Raw genomic sequence first — 17,844 nt, 5'->3', positions numbered from 1 at the left:
TCGCGAGGACTGCAACACCCCGAAAGTTCCCACGTCGTTGCTGAGCAAGAGGCAGCCTGGCGGGGTCGCCGCGTTGCGAGAAGACGACGAGCCCGCAAGCCGACATCTTGCCTCGGGTCAGGCCCAGAATCCCGCCTGGAAGGTCAAGACGGGAGACAGAATGAGGACGGAACCCGACAGGCAATGGCGCAGGGCAATCCCTTGAACAAGAACAAGGCCTGAAACAGCTGTTCAATGCCAAGGCGCGACGAGGAAAAGACGTTTCTCCGCCTTTCACACTTGCTGCGTCGCCCAACGAGCGGTTGTAGATTGCCACGGAGACTTTTCCTGTCCGCGATGCCGGCAGGCTACCTAGAAGGTGTCAGCCAAGGGCCCTCTGCGCTGCCCAATTGGATGAGGCTGGCTCAACCATCTGGCACGCCTGCCATCCTGTCCGTTGCCCACTGTGCCCGCACAGTTAGCACAATTTTGCGTGGGGTCCGGGCGCCAGGTCCCTGCCGTCCCTGGCATGTGGGCACCCGCGCTGGGGCAAGGCGAGTGGTCGGGTCGCTGCAACCCGATGACCTCGGCGCGCCGACTGCAGGCGAAAGAGTTGGAACGTGCCTCTCCCTCGCCTCGTCTACCGGCCAAAACGCCTCGAGCAAACAACGAGTTGCAGAGAAACCAGAACGCCAAACCCAAGAACACGCAATTGATGGAAATAGCAGCTACACTACCAACACATTGGCAACCCGGTCCCGCGCTCTCGGGTTTGACAACCCAGCCCACAGGAGCTCGGTGGGTGCCGCCGCGGCCGCGTTGCCGGATCGCTATGTCGGACCCAGCCGCAGAGCCTTGACCGTTTCTTCCTCACAAAGCTCGGTTCCTGGCCGTGTTTCATCAAGACTTTAAAACTCGGGCTTCCCTGTCTTACACTGACTGGCTTGAAAGGTGCTGAACAGTCAAAAGCGAACAGGCCAGGGAGCGGCCCTCGATGCTTCTCGCTTTACTGCGTAGCCGACCGCCGGATACGTCTCCAAGCACAAGCTTGGGGTTCCTTGCTGTCCCGGGCTGCAATCTCAAGGCAGTGCGAATTCATCCCTGTCGGCGAGTGCTGTCCGCCTTGCCTCGCCCGCTGTTCCTGGTTGAGTGGTGAGAGATGAGCCCGGTCGTGGGAAATCATCGTGGGGAACGAACCAGGCTCTTTGGTGAGTGGGTTGTCTCCGACTGGTGAGCCCTGGTTTCCTGCTGCTTCGTTCCCTGCTTGTGGGTCAGTTCGCTTATCACTACGCCTGATTCGTGCAAATTGGCATCTGGCCTTGACGCCCTGGCGGTCTGCAATCCAGAAGTCGTCTGATGGCACAGCGGGCTTGCCCCGCTGATGTGAGCGCCGCCGAATCATTCACCAGCATCGCGGCCGCATCCTACTGTGACCCTGGGGCTGGAGAGCAAAAACCAGAACCCGATTCCGAGGTGGCAAGCAAACCACTCTTGTAAGCGGGCAGCAAGACTGCCCACGAGGGGGAATCACGCAAAAAAGCCTCTGCATTTTTTTTTTTTTCTTTGGGACGGCTTGCTTCCCCTCTCGGACAATGATATGCATGGGCCCCGCATGCCGTGATGCTCACCGACTGGCTCAGTTGTGTAGTTTGCGCGGGGCGTCGACACCGCCCCGTCCCGCAGAGATTCTAGTGTAGAGTGGAGATTGCGTACGGACGCCCACCCATCGGCACACGGCATTCCGTTCCCGTGCCGCTGATTGAGCGACAATTTCAAGTGTCCAGCGCTCAGAGGAGACCACTGACTCGGACGGGTCTGTCTCATTTCACGCACAGGTCGCATCACGACTGGGCTTCTCGCTCCGTTTCTCACCATGCCCCTCCGCCTGCTGAGAAAGCCCCTGGATTGGCACAGCATACAGCCTCACTCCATCCAAATGCACCTAGAACATGCAGCGCTGACCCAACCGCTCACAATACATCGCCTTCGTCCTACCTTGTCAGCGAAGTTGCGAGCTGGAGGACGGCAAGAGATGCGGGTACACACACAAGAAATCACGGGGCGACGCCGCAGAGTGACACAAGATGCACATGGGAGCTGCGCTGCTATTTCTGGCACCCGTTCTTGCTTCCAACTTCGGAGAAGTGGGGTCTTTGCTCCTAGGCGAAGGTTCTGATTGGGGAACCAAACAAGCAGGGGCCATCCGTCGCAGTGGACGGGTCAGCCAGAGCAACGATGGGTGCCAGCACAGAGGTTCGCCGGGGCTGCCTGTGTGCACTATGCCAATCTCTGATGAGCTCACTGCGAACTGGGATGGACGACATCACTGCAACACGACGGATGCACGCAACCGCCCGCTCGAACTTGGACGCCTCGACTTCGGGCCCGCACTGTCCAGAAATCGGCGAGCCAACCTCGCCGGCAGCTGCCTGCCACTGTCGGGTCAGCAAGAGTCGTTGACGGTGCCAGGCTGATTCTCGTGTCCCACCACAAAGGGGCTGGTTTTCGTTTGCGGTCGGCATGCCTAGCTTTCTGTGGCTTGAAAGCGGCAATCTGTTTGGCTACCAAACCCAAATCCGCCCGTCCCCCCACAGCCCAAGGATTTTCTTAAGATGTACGTTAAGACGCTGTAGACGGTGACATCGTACCGTTCTGTCAATGGTGGGGTCGCAACAGCTCCCGCAGCGCAGCAACTGATTTGGGAGGAGTGGTTCGGCATTGAAGAAATGAAAAAGAACGATGTGTTAAGCCGATCGGAGTGATGAGCAGACAATGCGCACGAGAGAAATGAAAAGTAAAGGCGAAGAATAAGTGAGCGGGCGTCAAGGGGCTCCAATCACCTCGGGGCAACACACTCGAGGTCATCACAGTTTTCGTGCGATCGGTTAAAGCAAGGTCGAGATCGACCTGGAACCTGAAGGTGGGTTCCCTGTTGGATAACATTGAAAAGATGTTGCTGGAGCGGGCGCGGGAGATGGACCAGTGGGTCAGTCCGGGCAAGCCTTGTTCGACTGCTGATCACTTCAGCGCCGCCCAGCATCGGTCGATCTCTGCCGATCCCGACAAACCTTATAATGGCCAGAACCAGTGCGGAGGCGTGATATCACCATCACCACCGATCGAATAAAAGGAATATTCTGCTGCGAGGAGATTAAGAAGCGAGGAAAGGTCGAAACCACTGGCTCCAGCAATGTGGGCCGCAATTATTTACGGCGCCGCGTTCCAAGGTGGTAGAAAGGCGGCAAAACAGTGACAGCGCCAGTCCCCGTGCTTGTGCTGTTGTCCCAAAGAGAGCAGTCTCTGGAGACAGACACAAAACTAAGCATGGGCCATGGTGGCCCCGCCAAGAACGATGTTACGCAGTGTGAGCATGACGAGAGCAGCAGCAAAAGATCCGGTCCCAAATCAAGCCCCAAAGTTGGAGTGAGCTGGCGACCCATCCCGGGATGTTCGGGTCCGCCCCAAGCCGTTTGGGTTGCTGAGGGACTCGTCCGCGTTGGCGCCCTCATTGGACGGCCTACGACGCAGCCGAGCGTATCTCCCAAATACACACCAACAAAGACCGGAACGGTGGGCAGCAGCAATGGATCAGTCTGACGGGATTCGAGCGAGCCATCCACCACGAAAGGTAGGACTATGGCACAGAGCAGCCGGGGCATATAAGCAACCGGGGATGTTTTGTTGTCTTGGTCGGTTTCACCGTCAAGCCCCGGATGACTTGCTCGTCCCTCGGGCAGGACTCGTTTGGGGGCCACGAGTCTCACACCCCACCGACACCGGCATTGGCGGGCAGCCGACGGATGCGAGGCTCGACGGCAACTGGCCGCTCACGGAAGTTCTGCCGTGGTGCGCGGGGGCCCGGGAGCTGAAGCAGAGAAAGTCCCGACTGCGACGCTGCCATGAGTGTGCTGAAGCAGGCAATCAGCTCGGCAGGGGAACGGGTTTCTCATTCTCATCCCATGCTCGCTTTCGTGATTGTCAACAGTTGGCTACAACTGCTCGCAGCGCACGATGTGTCGCTTCGCAGCAAAGAAGCAAAAAGAATCAAGATTAGGGACTACTACTTAACGCGCTCTCAAGTCATCACCGAGCGACGGAGCCCAATGAGCTCCAGGGCTATGCGCGTGGCCTGAAATCGCGATGGGGCACGTCCACGGGGGGGAGAGGGGGGGAGATTGAGATTCATTTTCTGGACCCGGCGGCCACGTGTTTCCGGAAGGGAACCTTGTCCACAGTATCCCTGGCCGGAACAGATGCATGCCTTTGTGCCGTGTATCCGCAGCGCGGGAGGTACCTGGGGATACTTGCAATCCTCCCGTCTTGTTGATCCACTAGCTACCCCTGCATTGGATCCGCACAGATCACCACCCGTGGGTGCGCTCGGTTGGTCTCTCGAGAAAGCCTTCCCCCACGGGCGTCTCGCGCACCAACCCAAGCACACATCACCGAGCAGAGAAGGGAAACCGTAAGAAATGGTTGGAATTAGCTGCCCGCGGCTTTGTGAATGGATGCCTGTTCCCCACTGTGGACTCACGGGTTTCCCTCAGGGGCGTATCACGCTGGCTTGGCCGTCGTCGGAACCGGAGAGAAGTCTGCGTGGAAAGATGATCTCGATGTGGGGGATCAATCTAAATCTTCATTTGCGCCGCTCCGCGTTCTAATTATGTTTGTTTTGAGCCGCATTGACTTACAACTTTCTAATAGTACCAGACCCGCCATCTAGAGCATGCTAAACCTAGCGGTGCATCCCTCGAATCACCGATTATTTGCGTCTCCTCCCAGGAGAAACAAGCACCTCCGCTGTCTCTTGTTCCTGCAGCTAACTCCGGGCAGGGACAGACCCGCGAATCTCCAACGCGGACGAAGCCCACTGCGCAGGGGCGGCTGGGGGAAAGGGCGAAAATCGGACAACGGCGGCCCCCCCTTGCAACGCCACTACGCTTGGCCCCGTGTCTAACTTGTCTCGCGCCCATCTCGCGTCGCATTCCTTTCCTGCCGACCTATTCTGAGGCTGAAAGACTGTGACTACTCCGCCTGGCATCGACACCTACTGCTAATTTGACGAGGTCTGTTTAAGGGTTGTATCACACCCGGCGGCTTTGAGTCGAGCGAAATAGGCGCCCGTCATTGGTAATTGGCAATTGGCGTCCCAGTCGAGACCTCGATCTGCAGGAACAGATTTGCCCCAGCCTGAGCCCGACGTTACGCAGATCGCCGACCATATCCGCCCTGTCAAAAAGGGCCCGCATGCAGATAAGCGTTCAGGCACACAGTGTGCACAGCTGCCCAGCTGCCCAGCACGCCCCGCTTCTCGTCAACTGGTCACACGGGACCTGCGTTCATACGACACTGTGCGACCTTGCAGCGCCCATCTCTGGTTCCCTCATCCCTACCACGATCCGTCATCACACCGTATCCCCAAGACCGCAATATCAGCCCCAACGTCATGCAACTTCAATGTTATGTATCGCTTTGCCATTCACTGCCATCCCAACGAAACCGAGCCAGGAGAGATGCCCAGCTGGACGGCCTAGGACGGAGGCTTATTCTCATGTCTTATCCGCGTCACCTACTGTGTGACCGCCCCATGGGATTCCTTACGAATCACCACACCTCTCTCTACCGAACCATACCAGATGTGTCAACTTCTTACTCTCATGAAAAGATGAAGAGGTGGGCTCACCAAGAAATCCGTCATGGCCCGACCAACCCTCATACGTTAGAGGAAACCAAACCCCGGGAAAAGGGCAACGGGAACCAACCCAGCTAGGGCATGATCTTCCCTCCCTCCCGCAGTGCGGCACAATCCCCCCCCTGCCCACGTAATCCACATAATTTACACACCTTCCAGGACTCCGGATGCGGGGGATAGATACACATATGAACAAGGTCCAGCCTCACCTGAGCGTCAGCTCCCCACGAGGAGAGGCCGCCTGGAGGGGTCCGAAGAGCGGGGAAGGGAAGAGCAAGGCGAGCCGACTTGCCACTCGCCCCGTCATGAGCTGGCCTGCACGCCGGCGGCGTCAGCGGCATCGGCAACGGGCAGCAGCGGCGCTAGAAGTTAAGAGAGACACACACACACACAGAGAAAGGTTGACATCCGCCCTTCCCGTCCCCGCCTCCTCCTCCTCCTCCTCGTCCTCCACCACCGCCACCACACGGGATGTCCGGTATTCTAGACCCCGGCTCGCCGTCATACGCGGAATGGGTCGCGTGGTCGAGCGAGGTAGTGGTTGCGGAGAGCGGGTGGGTGGGAAAGGAGAAAAGTCCACACAAGGGCAACCCCTCCCCACAAAATCTTCCAGAACAACACAACACCACGCTGAACCCCAGCTAACTGGCAGGCTACGCTATGCTGCGAGGGGAGAATGCAGTGTCGATCAACTGGGGTAGTAGTTTGGTGGTATTGGGTTGAAAAAACCTGGCTGACACGCCGCCACACACGAACTTAAGAGGGGGAAAAAAAATTGAAAAAAAAGGGGAGGACCACCTGGCCGCACAATGTGTCATCTGACTAGACATGGCAACTCACAAAACGGCTTGGACCGGCTGAGGTGATTCTAAACTTTCTACACTCCAACGGAATACCGGCTTGGGAATTTTTGAAGCTGAAAAGTTCACGGCTGGTCGCGGCAGAGACGGAGCTGGTGGAGGAGGAGGAGGAGGGGGTGGGGTGGCGAGTGCGAGTCTGATACTGATCCCGTGACCGAGGTATCGGATGTTGTTCGAGTTGGGAAGGGCGCTGGGAGAGGGGAAAACCGGACGGAAAGCGCAGGGCGGGGCATTGGCTCCTTATTGCCGGCACGAGACGAGGCTTCTTGTCCCGACCTACCTTTCAGCAAGCGAACGGCGAGATGTACTGAAACTGCCACAGGAGACATGTCTTGGGGCCCTGAACTGCCCTGTCGGAACGTCCCAGGTTCGTCCTCTGGTGATTCTCTCTATCCATATCTATCAACGCGCCGTGGTCGAGCAAACCCAGTCTTTCGTCCGCGTATTTTGCCCTTCACCCACCCCCTTTTCCCCTTGCAACCCCCTAGGCTTTCACCAACGCATCCCTGATCTCCAACGTCACCTTGCCCCCTTCTTCGGTCCGCAGCAGCCTCACAGATGCCAAATCCCGCACCACCCAGTCCGGCTCCGCGCTCAGCACCTGCTCCACAGTGTGGCTAGTCACGACAGCTAGGACCTTGCAGCCTGCCGCCTTGCCCGCCCTGATCCCCGCCGGGCTGTCCTCAAGGACAAGCACTTGCTTGTCGTCGCCGCTCAGATTGAGCCGCTCGCGCCCGAGGCGGTAGCAGGCGGGGTCCGGCTTACCGTCGGCTACGGACTCGGCTGTGACGAGGTATTCTGGGGTGGGGAGGTTGAGGACGTTCAGCCACTTTTGGTGGGGAACAGTTAGTAAGAGGTTTCTAATCGGGATGTTGATGGGTGGGAAGGGGGGGGGGCATACGCCTGTCACGAGGGGAACTGTGCCCGACGTGACAATTGCCCAAGGGGCGGAGCGGGCGATCAGTTCTTGGAGGAGGGACCTAGCCCCGGGGATCTCGACGGCGTCGGCACCGTGGTGTTTGGGGAGGAGGCCCTCCATGTGCCGGATGTCTGGAGTGTTGTCAGCTTCGGTTTAAGATGGGTTATCGCTCAGTCCCCGGAACATGGCGTCCTATAGGAGAAAAGGGAGCGGTTGACTCACATTCCCAGTTTGCCTTTTCAGGGGCCAAGACTTTGAGCATGTCTATCGACCTTCGTCCATGAGAAGTTCTGGAGATGCCGAGTCAGCAACACTGCGGAGCGAGGAAGCATACATAGTACATGATGCGTGCACGTACTGCAGGATGACTACTGGGTCGACGCCAATTTCTTTGCCGACGCTGACCATCTATTAGCCACACGGACACATAACACTGAAGCCGGCCGGGAAAACTGTTTCCCTAGGTACCTACGTCTCCCAATGTTTGACAACGGCATCGGTGGAATCGATGATAGTGCCGTCCATGTCAAAGAGGAGCCCATCAAAGGTGACGGCCTCGGGTGGCGCGGAAAAGTCGGATACTATTGGCGCCGTGCTGTCCATTCTGAGAGTCTGTTCCGTTCGCTCAGCGGTTGTTCGGGAAATGTAGATGCAACTACGATGTATGTTTATAGTGTCCTAGGTATGATTGTCAGAGAAGTAAACTCTTGTTGAGGTAGGCAGTCAGAGGTGACTACCAAGGAGAATGAAGCTGGTATTTGAGGTTTTTAGACTCGGGCGAGACGAAGCACGTCGGCTCGTCATCGGAATCCCGTCAAGCAGGAACGCATCCACATGTTCGCGCTTAACAAATTGGGCAACTCCGCCTCTACAGTCTCTAGGTTCGGACCCTAACCCTTTCCGGGCTCGGATTCGAAGGGTGTCCAGCATCAAATCGGCCCGTTCCAATGTACCTTCGGAAGTTATAGCCTACAGCCCACAAGCACCGCTAACAACTGAGGCCCTGTGGATTCAGCGCTGCAGAGCCGGAGGTGATCGGCGATTTTGTTGCACGATATTCAAATGTGCTGGGAAGAGGGGCAGTGTGGGGGTTTCGGCAGATAAGAATGCTTATCGGGGCGGTGAGCACTGGCACAAATTTTCAAACCACCATAATTTTTTGACTTCCAAAGTGCGGTACAGTGTCCGAGCCAAAGCGTATCTACGAGGGGATCGCAAATTGGCAGCAATGGCCGGGTCAATAAACAAGCCGAAAAGTCGGTAGCTTCCTCTGAGACATATGTCACCCAATTTTGCCTCCCCACATGCTAACGGCAGCCCACAGAGCCCAAGTCCAAGCGGACGCCGGTCCGGTTGCGCCACAAGATCGAGAAGGCTTCGGCCGCGAAGCAGCGCAAGCAGAGGAAGCTCGCCAAGAAGAACCCGGAATGGCGAAGCAAGCTGAAGAAGGATCCCGGCATTCCTAATCTGTTCCCCTACAAGGAGAAACTCCTGCACCAGATCGAGGAGGATCGCGCCCGGAGGAAAGAGGAGCAGCAGCGCCGCCGCGAGCTCGCCAAGGCGGCGAACACGGCGCAGAAAGATGACGGCGCCGACGAACGCATGGATGACGATGTTATTGGCGAGTTTGAGGCGTCCGACATCGACGACGCCATGGATGAGGACGGTAGCGACATCGACGAATCCAATCCGCTAGCGGCTCTTGTCGCCAGCGCCAAGAAGGCCGCCGAGCAGTACGAGAAGGAATTGCGGAGCGGGGATGAGATGGACGACGACGAGGAAGATGAAGACTCCGAGGACGAAGCGGAAGCAGACGTCATCGAAGTGCCCGGTGGCGCCTCGTCCCGCAAGGCCTATGACAAGGTCTTCAAGCAGGTTGTTGAGCAAGCCGACGTCATCCTCTACGTCCTCGATGCCCGTGACCCGGAGGGGACGCGCTCGCGCGACGTCGAGCGGTCCGTCATGGCGGCGGCAGGCGGCGGCAAGCGTCTCATCCTGGTGCTCAACAAGGTCGACCTGGTCCCGCCGCCCGTCCTCCGCGGCTGGCTCGCCCACCTGCGCCGCTTCTTCCCCACCCTCCCCCTGCGCGCCTCCGGGCCCGCCCCCAACGCGCACACATTCAACCACCGCGACATCACGGTGCAGAGCACGAGCGCGGCGCTCTTCCGCGCGCTCAAGTCGTACGCCGCCTCGCGGAACCTCAAGCGCGCCATCTCGGTCGGCGTCATCGGCTACCCCAACGTGGGCAAGTCCAGCGTCATCAACGCGCTCCTCTCGCGCCTCGGCGGCAGCGCGCGGAGCCAGCGCGCGGCCTGCCCCGCCGGCGCCGAGGCGGGCGTCACCACCTCGATCCGCGCCGTCAAGATCGACAGCAGGCTGACCCTCCTCGACTCCCCCGGCATCGTCTTCCCCTCCACCAGCTCCCCCTCGGCCTTCGTCCCCAAGAACCCCACCGAGGCCCACGCCCACCTCGTCCTCCTCAACGCCGTGCCCCCCAAGCAGATCGACGACCCCGTCCCCGCCGTCGCCCTCCTGCTCCGCCGCCTCTCGGCCACCCCGGATCTCCTGCAGCGCATGATCCAGGTCTACGACCTCCCGCCCCTGCTGGCCAGCCCGGACAGCGGCGACGCCACCACCGACTTCCTGGTCCAGGTCGCGCGCAAGCGCGGGCGCCTCGGCCGCGGCGGCGTGCCCAACATCCGAGCGGCTGCCATAACCGTCGTCACCGACTGGCGGGACGGGCGGATCCAGGGGTGGGTGGACGCGCCCGCGCCGCAACCACCGGCGGCGGCTGGCGGCGGGCAGAAGCCGGCCAGGATCGCGGACGAGGAGGTCATGGCCGACCAAAAGGAGATCGTGACTGAGTGGGCCAAAGAGTTCAAGCTTGAGGGCCTGTGGGGAGATGATGACGGTGATGGTCAGGGAGCAGGGGACGGCGCGGAGGTTGAGATGGAGCAGTAGCACCGAGCTGGCTGGCTGACTGACTACCTACCTACTACTACTAGCTTTTGTTGTTGTTTGGCTGGCTGGCTGGCTGGCTGGTGGTGGAAGTGGCGGAGTTTTTTTACGCTCTAGGCGTTGAGGCGTCGAAAAAAGGGGTAGGCTCAAGATAGCATCATAATCGATTCTAGGACGCAATGTTGCCCGATATCATACCGAGTTTTTCTCTACTCTGGTGCAGCTGAACTGTATCTAGGCGGTGCCGGGCTAGATCCACAGCAGCTTTTATGTTTCTCGCTCTGAAGGGGCAAATGCAGTCCCCCGGGAAGGCCTGCTGTCTTTCTGATCTGTCACATCTTCTCACATCTTCTCACATCTTCTATGGGAGAGAAAGGATTTCAACTCCTGGCTCCGGTTTGATGCCCTTTTCGGAGTAACGAGGTGGAAACGTAGGTAGATTGCCCAAAGATAGAATCATTCATGTACCGTCGGGCCTACGTTCAAAAGTCTCACGGTACACAGGCGCACTCAATACACGCTCACAAGCTCCATCTTCACTCCCCTCTTCCCTGTGGTCTCGTCCTTCTGATCTGTCACCCGCACCCTCACCTTCTGGAACAGCTCCACCGTAACCTCCCGGCTGCCGCTCGTCGTCAGGGTGTACGTCTCGGCATCGTACGTCGCTGCCGGCTCCGGCTCGGCCAGGTCCCGTAGCCTGATCAGGCTCTCAATCCCGAACCGCGGCACGAGCACCACGAACCCGTTGCTAAACACCTTCATGACGAACCCGTCCTCCTCGGTGGCCTTGCCGCGGAGGGCTTGCCCGACGTAGTAGGCGATGCTCGCGCGGCCGGCCAGCTGCGCGTTGCGGTGGCGCACGTTGATGTTGCGGCACACGGCCTCGAGCCGGCCGCGGCTGCGTACGCTCGGGTCGACAGCCTCGTACTCGATGGCCGCCGCCAGCTGGCGGTGCGCCACCAGGTCGGCGTACCGCCGGATCGGCGACGTGAAGTGCGTGTAGATCTCGCTGGCGAGGCCGTAGTGGCGGAACTCCGGGTATGCCTGGGTGCCCGAGCAGAAGTACTCGGCCGCCATCATGCAGCGCGTGGCCATGATGCGGACGAGCGTGTTGAAGAAGGGCTCGTTGGGGTCGACGCACCTGTCGAGGCTGTCGGCTAGGGCGCGCGAGGACTCGACGCTCAGCTCGAGGCCCCGCTTCACTCGGAGCTGGTTGGCGAGTTCGTCAAAGTTGGTTTTCGGGGGTGCACCATGCCGGCGCAGGATGGCCGTCTGCGGGAAGGCCTCGTAGATCTTGCGCGCGACGCTGACATTGGCGAGAAGCATGAACTCCTCGACGAGAGACATGGTATCGAGGAGCACCTTGGTCTTAACATCAATGGGGTCGGAGGTCTCGGATTCCATCTGCACCTTGACCTCCGGCGACGAGAGGCTGAGCGCGCCCGCGTCCAGCCGCTTCTGCTTCAGCTTCTTGGACAGGGCGAGCAAAGTCCGGATGCTCTTGGTGAGATCGTCCTGCTGGGAATCGTCATCGACTCTGAGCTGCGCTTGCTCGTAACTGAATGCCTCCCTTGACTTTATGACCGACTTTGTGAACCTCACGTCCACGACGTCAGCATCGGGGGTCAGCTCCCAGATGACGGAGAAAGCATATCGCTCAACATAGGGCTTGAGCGAGCAAAGATCCGTTCCCAGTAGCATCGGAAGCATGTCGATGCGCTTATCGACCAGGTACACGGTCGTGCCGCGAATGCTGGCCTCGGCGTCCATCGCATTGTTGGGTCTCACGAAGTGAGACACGTCGGCGATGTGCACACCAACCTCAAAGTTGCCGTTAGGGAGCGGCCTGGAGTGGAGCGCGTCGTCGATGTCCTGACAGCCGACAGGGTCGATACTGCAGATGAGGAGATCGCGGAGATCCTGGCGGCCTCTCCACCCGGGATCGTCCATGCTCTGCGGCACCTTCCAGTCATGGCCTTCCTTTGGCAGACAATCGAGGACAGTCTTGGGGAACGGCCGGTACTGGACATCGTATTCCAGAAGCAAGGCTTCCGTCTCGGCCGCCTTGGTCTCTAGCTCGCCTAGGGACCGAACGAAATGGCCGACGGGATGGCGGGAGCTGCGGTCCCAAGCATCGATGGTGACGAGGATCCGCTTTCCGACGAGCTCGGCCACTTGGCGTGTGCGTAGTCGGATCTTCGGGATCTTCTTGTCCATAGGAATGACGAAAACAGTGTCTTGCTTCCGGCCCTGCTGCGCCGACTGGCTGACGGATGACTGGTCGATGTGGCCAACGTATTGACGCCAGTTCCGCTTTACTACGCCAACGACCTTGGCAGTAGGTTGAGCATGGCCCTCGGTGGTCTTGGAGTGAGTCCGCTTTACTTCCTCCTGCAGTGCCTTGCGTTCCTTTTCCGAGACGAAGTCTTCGGCCTCCTCAGCGTCTGGGTTCTCGTTCTTAGTGATGGCGTCTTCCTCGATGACCTGGGTCGACGGTTCCTTCCACTGATCCTTGGGGAGGACTTCTACGACAACTAGGTCGCCATCGATGGCACGGTTGATATTTTCCCTCCCTAGAACGAGCAACGCCTTGGGGAACGCGGGCACTCTGATCGAACCTTCCAGGTAGTTATAGGGCGAAACATTGAATGTTCCCTGATGAAGCAGCCCGCTCTTCACTCCAGTCATCACCTTGGACATGCTGAAGAACTCCGGGTAGAGGTTCTCTCCGGGCCGTTTCTCCTTGACGGCCTCCTTATCCTCGGTTTCCGGGATCATATCCAGGAGCCGCTCGCCATCCTTGAGCTGCTTGACATAGTCAGCCAAGGAGCAAGCGGGAATGCCTTCCTGCTTCGCCTTCCGCAGGTTATCGCGGTCGTTGGTCAGCATGACCACAGCAGGAACTTTCTTTGCCCCCGTCCGGGCCAAATGCTGGCCGTACCAAGCGACAGCCTTCCGGACGGCGCGGTCATTACGGTCGTTGACTGACTCGCCGTCTAGGCGAGCGACGTGGGTCTCTAGACGAAACTCGTTGAAGAATACATAGAAGCGCTTGTCCTCGCTCTTGGTTAGGCTGATGAGGCGGTTGTACAGTGGCAGGGAACGGTTGCGCAACTCCTCCAGAACGATCTGCAGGACGACAACGTCGTAAAAGGCCGAGCTCTGCTCGAAGAGGTCCATGGCAGTGAGGAAGGCATTGGTGTCAGGCACCAGGTAATGGCCCTGAGGGAAGGCGCTGGTGCCGGCGGGCGCCTCGGAGAGAACAAACGGCGTGGCTATAGGAGGGGGTCAGCGAGGATCCAGGACGGACAAGCGTTTGGGGGTATCGCACATCGCCCGGCTGCGTCTCTAGGCGCGGCCTTGAGGCAGCTTTGGCAGAGCCTGGATGAGCATGGAATGTCTTGGCGGAGGTACACCTCGCGGACGATCTTTTGGACCTTCCCGCTCTTTGTCGACCTCACGTAGACCTTGCTCGAGATGTTGGCCGCGAGGGGGTCCGAGTCGAACGATCTTTTGAGGCTTGCCATCTTGAGACAGCGTGGCAGCGCGACGACTGCTTCACAAGTCGGACTCCGAATACGTTCTGAATACGGATGTGATGTCTCTCAGGGTTGCATCCCTTGCATTTTTTGGTGGAGGTTGCTGCTTCTTGGTGTTGACGGGGCCCCCGAACCAATCGCGATTTGCGCCGCCCGACAGCCCATCTAATCTTATCTTATCGATAAGCCCCGCATGGTGGCTCGTCGAGAGCTACGGACTCGTAGACAAAAGCTACATTTGGACAGTAGTTACGTGCCTTACTGACTGCATCGTTAGTAGTATGCAGAATTAGCACGTGGAATGAATTCTGGATCAATAACTCCGGCGGCTGTCTACCTATCTTACCTTGTCCCAAGCACCTTGTATTTCCCCAACTCACTTGGTCAACTCTCCGATCCCCCTCCTTAATCGAGACAGCTCCCCACCCTCTCCCCACGAGACCGGGTGAAGGTGTGGAGAGGGCCCGTCATTATATCTACTGTGTAGATCGACGTTTCATGCTCCCCAACCTGAGAAGAGAGCTCAGTCGTTAGGGAACCGTCAGTCTAGATCCTCCTACACCTGTCTACGGGGTGATACCGTACGGAGACCGCTGCACGGCATCATCTTGGCCCCGTGGCCGTCTCATCTCGAATTCAACAACATCAACCTCCAAACCCTCACCCACCCCTTGAGAGACTTTTGTTTGTCACTTCGAAAGTGAGCCATGCACAGTGACGACCACGGATGTCGACATGTTAATTGCGAAGCAATATTGCAGAAGTCCGTTTCCTGCATCATTTGATCTGCACCGTATTCAACCGGCACATTTTGCCAGATTGCAAAACCCTTGTCCGTTTCTGCTTGCAGACGGATCTTGGGTCACGGCGGACCCGCGTGGCGTCCAGTTGGGCCTGTCGCCGGCTAGCAATCCTACAAGCATAGCCGTTTGCTCTTACACCGGATAGCTCGACGTCGAATCTAGAGCGGGGGTGCTTAATTAATTCCCCTTATTCCCAAAAATAGTTGACGCTGTAGCGTTTCTTGTCCTTCGCCTGCGTCTTTTGACACCGGCTTCTCGGGCTCGATCTGCCATGGCCGGCCCGCGAGTTCGAGCCTGGGCGCCAAAGCGTCCGAGTTGGTCGGCATGCATGGAAGCTCCCGCGAATGCGCCGTGCTCGATGCGACGTGCTGCCTGTTTGAGCCAAGGAGACGTAAAAAACGCAAGCGAACCATGTAGACACAAGGCACGGCATGCCAGGGTCCCGCGGTGCACGCGCAAAAATACTCGAGTCTTCGACTCGGACAATATCAGGATGCACAATTGTCTCGCCCACGCCAAAAGGCCCGCTTTCCTGTCTTGGACACCCCAGACAGTGAGACAGAGGCTTGCAGATATGTACAACTGCATCGGCTCGCGGGCGAATCGGTCCATCCGCACGTTAGGTGTATGCATAAGGCATTGAAGATAGACCGGGCACTAGGGCGGGTCAGCCAAACGTCTCCTATCGGCATCTGCATGCCGGGGCTACCTCTCTTTCCATTTCGTCTTCCCGTCTTCACGTTGTTCTGGGTCTGCCTGTCTCTTCTTAGTGAAGGCCGTGCAGCGCGCCGTCTTTACCCATGCTCTTAGACGTAAAGAACAAAATGCCGAGAGTGGCATCCGGGTCGAGAGGCAGTCTCGGGTAGGTGACTGGCCTGCATGTCAAAGCACTGCGCTCTAGCGCCCGTCTGATACAGTCCCCACTATCGTTTCCTGGAAAGAGCAGGCCTTGGTTCTGGGCTCAAGTAGGATTAAAATGGTAGACAAGGTGGTATGGGGGAAGGGGGGGGGGAGAGAGCGGGTGTGGGAGCGCAGATCCTTGGATCCAGCGAGGCCCATCGACGGTGCGGCTCCTCCTTTGACAGCGGAATTTGGTGGAAACAACCCGGCAGCTGGCGGGCTGGCTATTGGCCACGGCCTTCATGGCAGAGTGGTGTCGACCAGCGGATGACTTACATGGAGCCCGCGAGTGCAGAATGATACGCAGAGGAGTGTGTGTGCGAGCGGTGGGGGGATTGCACACACTGGAGAAGCTTATTCGGCCGATGCCTTGCACACTGGGCCTCAGGGCGACGGGTAGACGAGGTGAAGCGACCTCCACCTTCTGCAGGAGCGGGAAGGGGCCGCCCGCCAGGTGCTGCAGCGACAGCTGCAAATGCGACGAAGAAGAGACGAAAGTGCAGATTCTAGCACTCCTACGGCGCACGAGTCGGGAACAGATCCTGGGGACAAGCGCACCCCTTGGATGGGCCCTCACTTGCGAAGAGGTTGCAGCGGCCAGGTGGGACGCGGCCTGGGAATCCTCATGCAAGCTTAGCTTGAAAGTGCGTGCGTGTGTGTGTGAGCCTGTGCTTGTGTCCTGCCCAGATCGCAGCCGATTCCCCAGATTCTAATTGTAGGTGTGGTGGGATTCCCACGCGTTTGGCGCCGCCGCTACGAACGCTTGCGCGAACTCGAACGATCTCGGCGGCCGCATGTGATGGGACAGACAGCCGGAGGAGTAGCCAAGGCGTTCGAAGTCGCCCGTTCTTCGGCCGCGAAGAAGAGCATCGCACTAATATGAGGAGCGGGAACGTGACGAGAGCGACGGGACCAACAGATGGGAGTTGAACTGGAACGAGGGGAGCTTGGGTTGGGGAGTGGGAACGACCCGTGAATCCCAGGGCAGGCGATGATTTGCAGGGTGTGGTCAAAAATGTGTCAGCTGCTTGGCACAGTTGCAGGGGGGGACGAGCGCCAATGAACGTCCACTGAGCTCGGGCCCGCCAAGCCTGTCGCCGTCACTCGCCAGTCGCTTACAACCCCCTGCGGCATCCACTTCTCGAACACCCCGGTCTTGCCGTCCCCACCTCTCACCCCTCCCCTCACATCCTGGCCAAGCCCTGCGAGACCACCCCTCCTCCACGGCCTGCGCCTGAGCACACCATCTTCCTTGCTTTACTCGTCTCTCCCCAGACTGCTGGAGCTTCTGCAAGTGGCTTGATTGCGCCAGCTCGCAGTAGTTTCTTCCGGCACCCACGCGAAACGCGCACGGCACATGGCGTGGCGCACCGTGGATTGCTGCAACTCTCAGAAATCATACCAAATATCGATAAAGCTGCTTTGTGAAGGGGGGCCAGTTCTTGAACCGGCAGCGGGGCCGATCGCGATTTAGAAGGGCGCGTGTCCAATGTGAAGCAGGGAGGAGGTTCTGGCGAGTGACAAGCAGGCGATTCAGCGAACGGAAGTGGCAGCGACGGGCGACGCCAAGGCGGTGCCATGGTGAAGTTTGATTTGCTCCGCCGCACTTTACAAGAGTCATGACCAGCCTCTGGGAACGCTATCGCGTAGGCAAGCCAGAAGCCGCGTCTCGCCAGCCCGACAATTTCCACTCTGGTCAAGCCGCCCTGAGTTCTTGATTTGCTGAGGTAGGGGCCGACCAGCAGTTCGGCTGTTCACTTGACGCGTCTTCCCCCCGGGAGTCTCGGGGCTCGTCATCGCCCGCGTCTTCCGCCACTGTCACTTTGTCACCATCCCCGGCCTGATTGAGGACGCCGAAAAATCAAAGCCTCCTTTTCTTTGAGAGAAGTTTCAGCTGCAGCGTCATTCTTTGCCCCCGAGCGGGCGTGCATTTGGCCAATCAAAACGACATGGGGTAGTCAATATTGGCAGCTGATGAATGGCCGTGGAGTTGGCCGGACAAGTTCGTGACAACAAAATGTTACCTTCCTCGGCCATGAGCGGAATCTCCGCCGAGTGTTTGAGGGCCTGGCAATCGACGACAGCATGCGAGTCTCCATATCAAGATCCGTGTAACGACACTACCCCTTTTTAGTTGCGATCAGGCAGGTTGCCATCGAAGCACAGAGCGGATGATCAATGGGGTAACTTAAGG

The 17,844-nt window shown here is 58.6% G+C and overlaps 3 protein-coding genes across 3 annotated transcripts; 1 reads left to right on the top strand and 2 right to left on the bottom strand.

Annotated features, from left to right (window-relative positions):
• Nucleotides 1-7,015: 7,015 nt before the first annotated feature.
• On the bottom strand, nucleotides 7,016-8,053 carry GPP1 (DL-glycerol-3-phosphatase; the record flags this gene model as incomplete). The annotated part of the gene is made up of 5 exons (XM_071056734.1): nucleotides 7,016-7,360; nucleotides 7,433-7,581; nucleotides 7,673-7,740; nucleotides 7,809-7,850; nucleotides 7,923-8,053. The coding sequence occupies 5 exons, from the start codon at nucleotides 8,051-8,053 to the stop codon at nucleotides 7,016-7,018; spliced, it is 735 nt and encodes a 244-aa protein (XP_070912835.1).
• Nucleotides 8,054-8,678: 625 nt separating this feature from the next.
• On the top strand, nucleotides 8,679-10,411 carry NUG1 (nuclear GTP-binding protein nug1; the record flags this gene model as incomplete). The annotated part of the gene is made up of 2 exons (XM_071056733.1): nucleotides 8,679-8,706; nucleotides 8,775-10,411. 2 exons carry the CDS (start codon nucleotides 8,679-8,681, stop codon nucleotides 10,409-10,411), a joined length of 1,665 nt encoding a protein of 554 aa, XP_070912834.1.
• Nucleotides 10,412-10,918: 507 nt separating this feature from the next.
• On the bottom strand, nucleotides 10,919-13,935 carry DIS3 (exosome catalytic subunit dis3; the record flags this gene model as incomplete). The annotated part of the gene is made up of 2 exons (XM_071056732.1): nucleotides 10,919-13,683; nucleotides 13,740-13,935. The coding sequence occupies 2 exons, from the start codon at nucleotides 13,933-13,935 to the stop codon at nucleotides 10,919-10,921; spliced, it is 2,961 nt and encodes a 986-aa protein (XP_070912833.1).
• Between the last annotated feature and the right edge of the window lie 3,909 nt (nucleotides 13,936-17,844).

The sequence above is a fragment of the Madurella fahalii genome (genome assembly GCF_045866475.1).
Source record: "Madurella fahalii IFM 68171 DNA, scaffold_1, whole genome shotgun sequence".
Lineage (NCBI taxonomy): Eukaryota > Fungi > Ascomycota > Sordariomycetes > Sordariales > Madurella > Madurella fahalii.
Note: the sequence above shows the minus strand (reverse complement) of the source record. Positions and strands in the feature narration are given on the sequence as shown.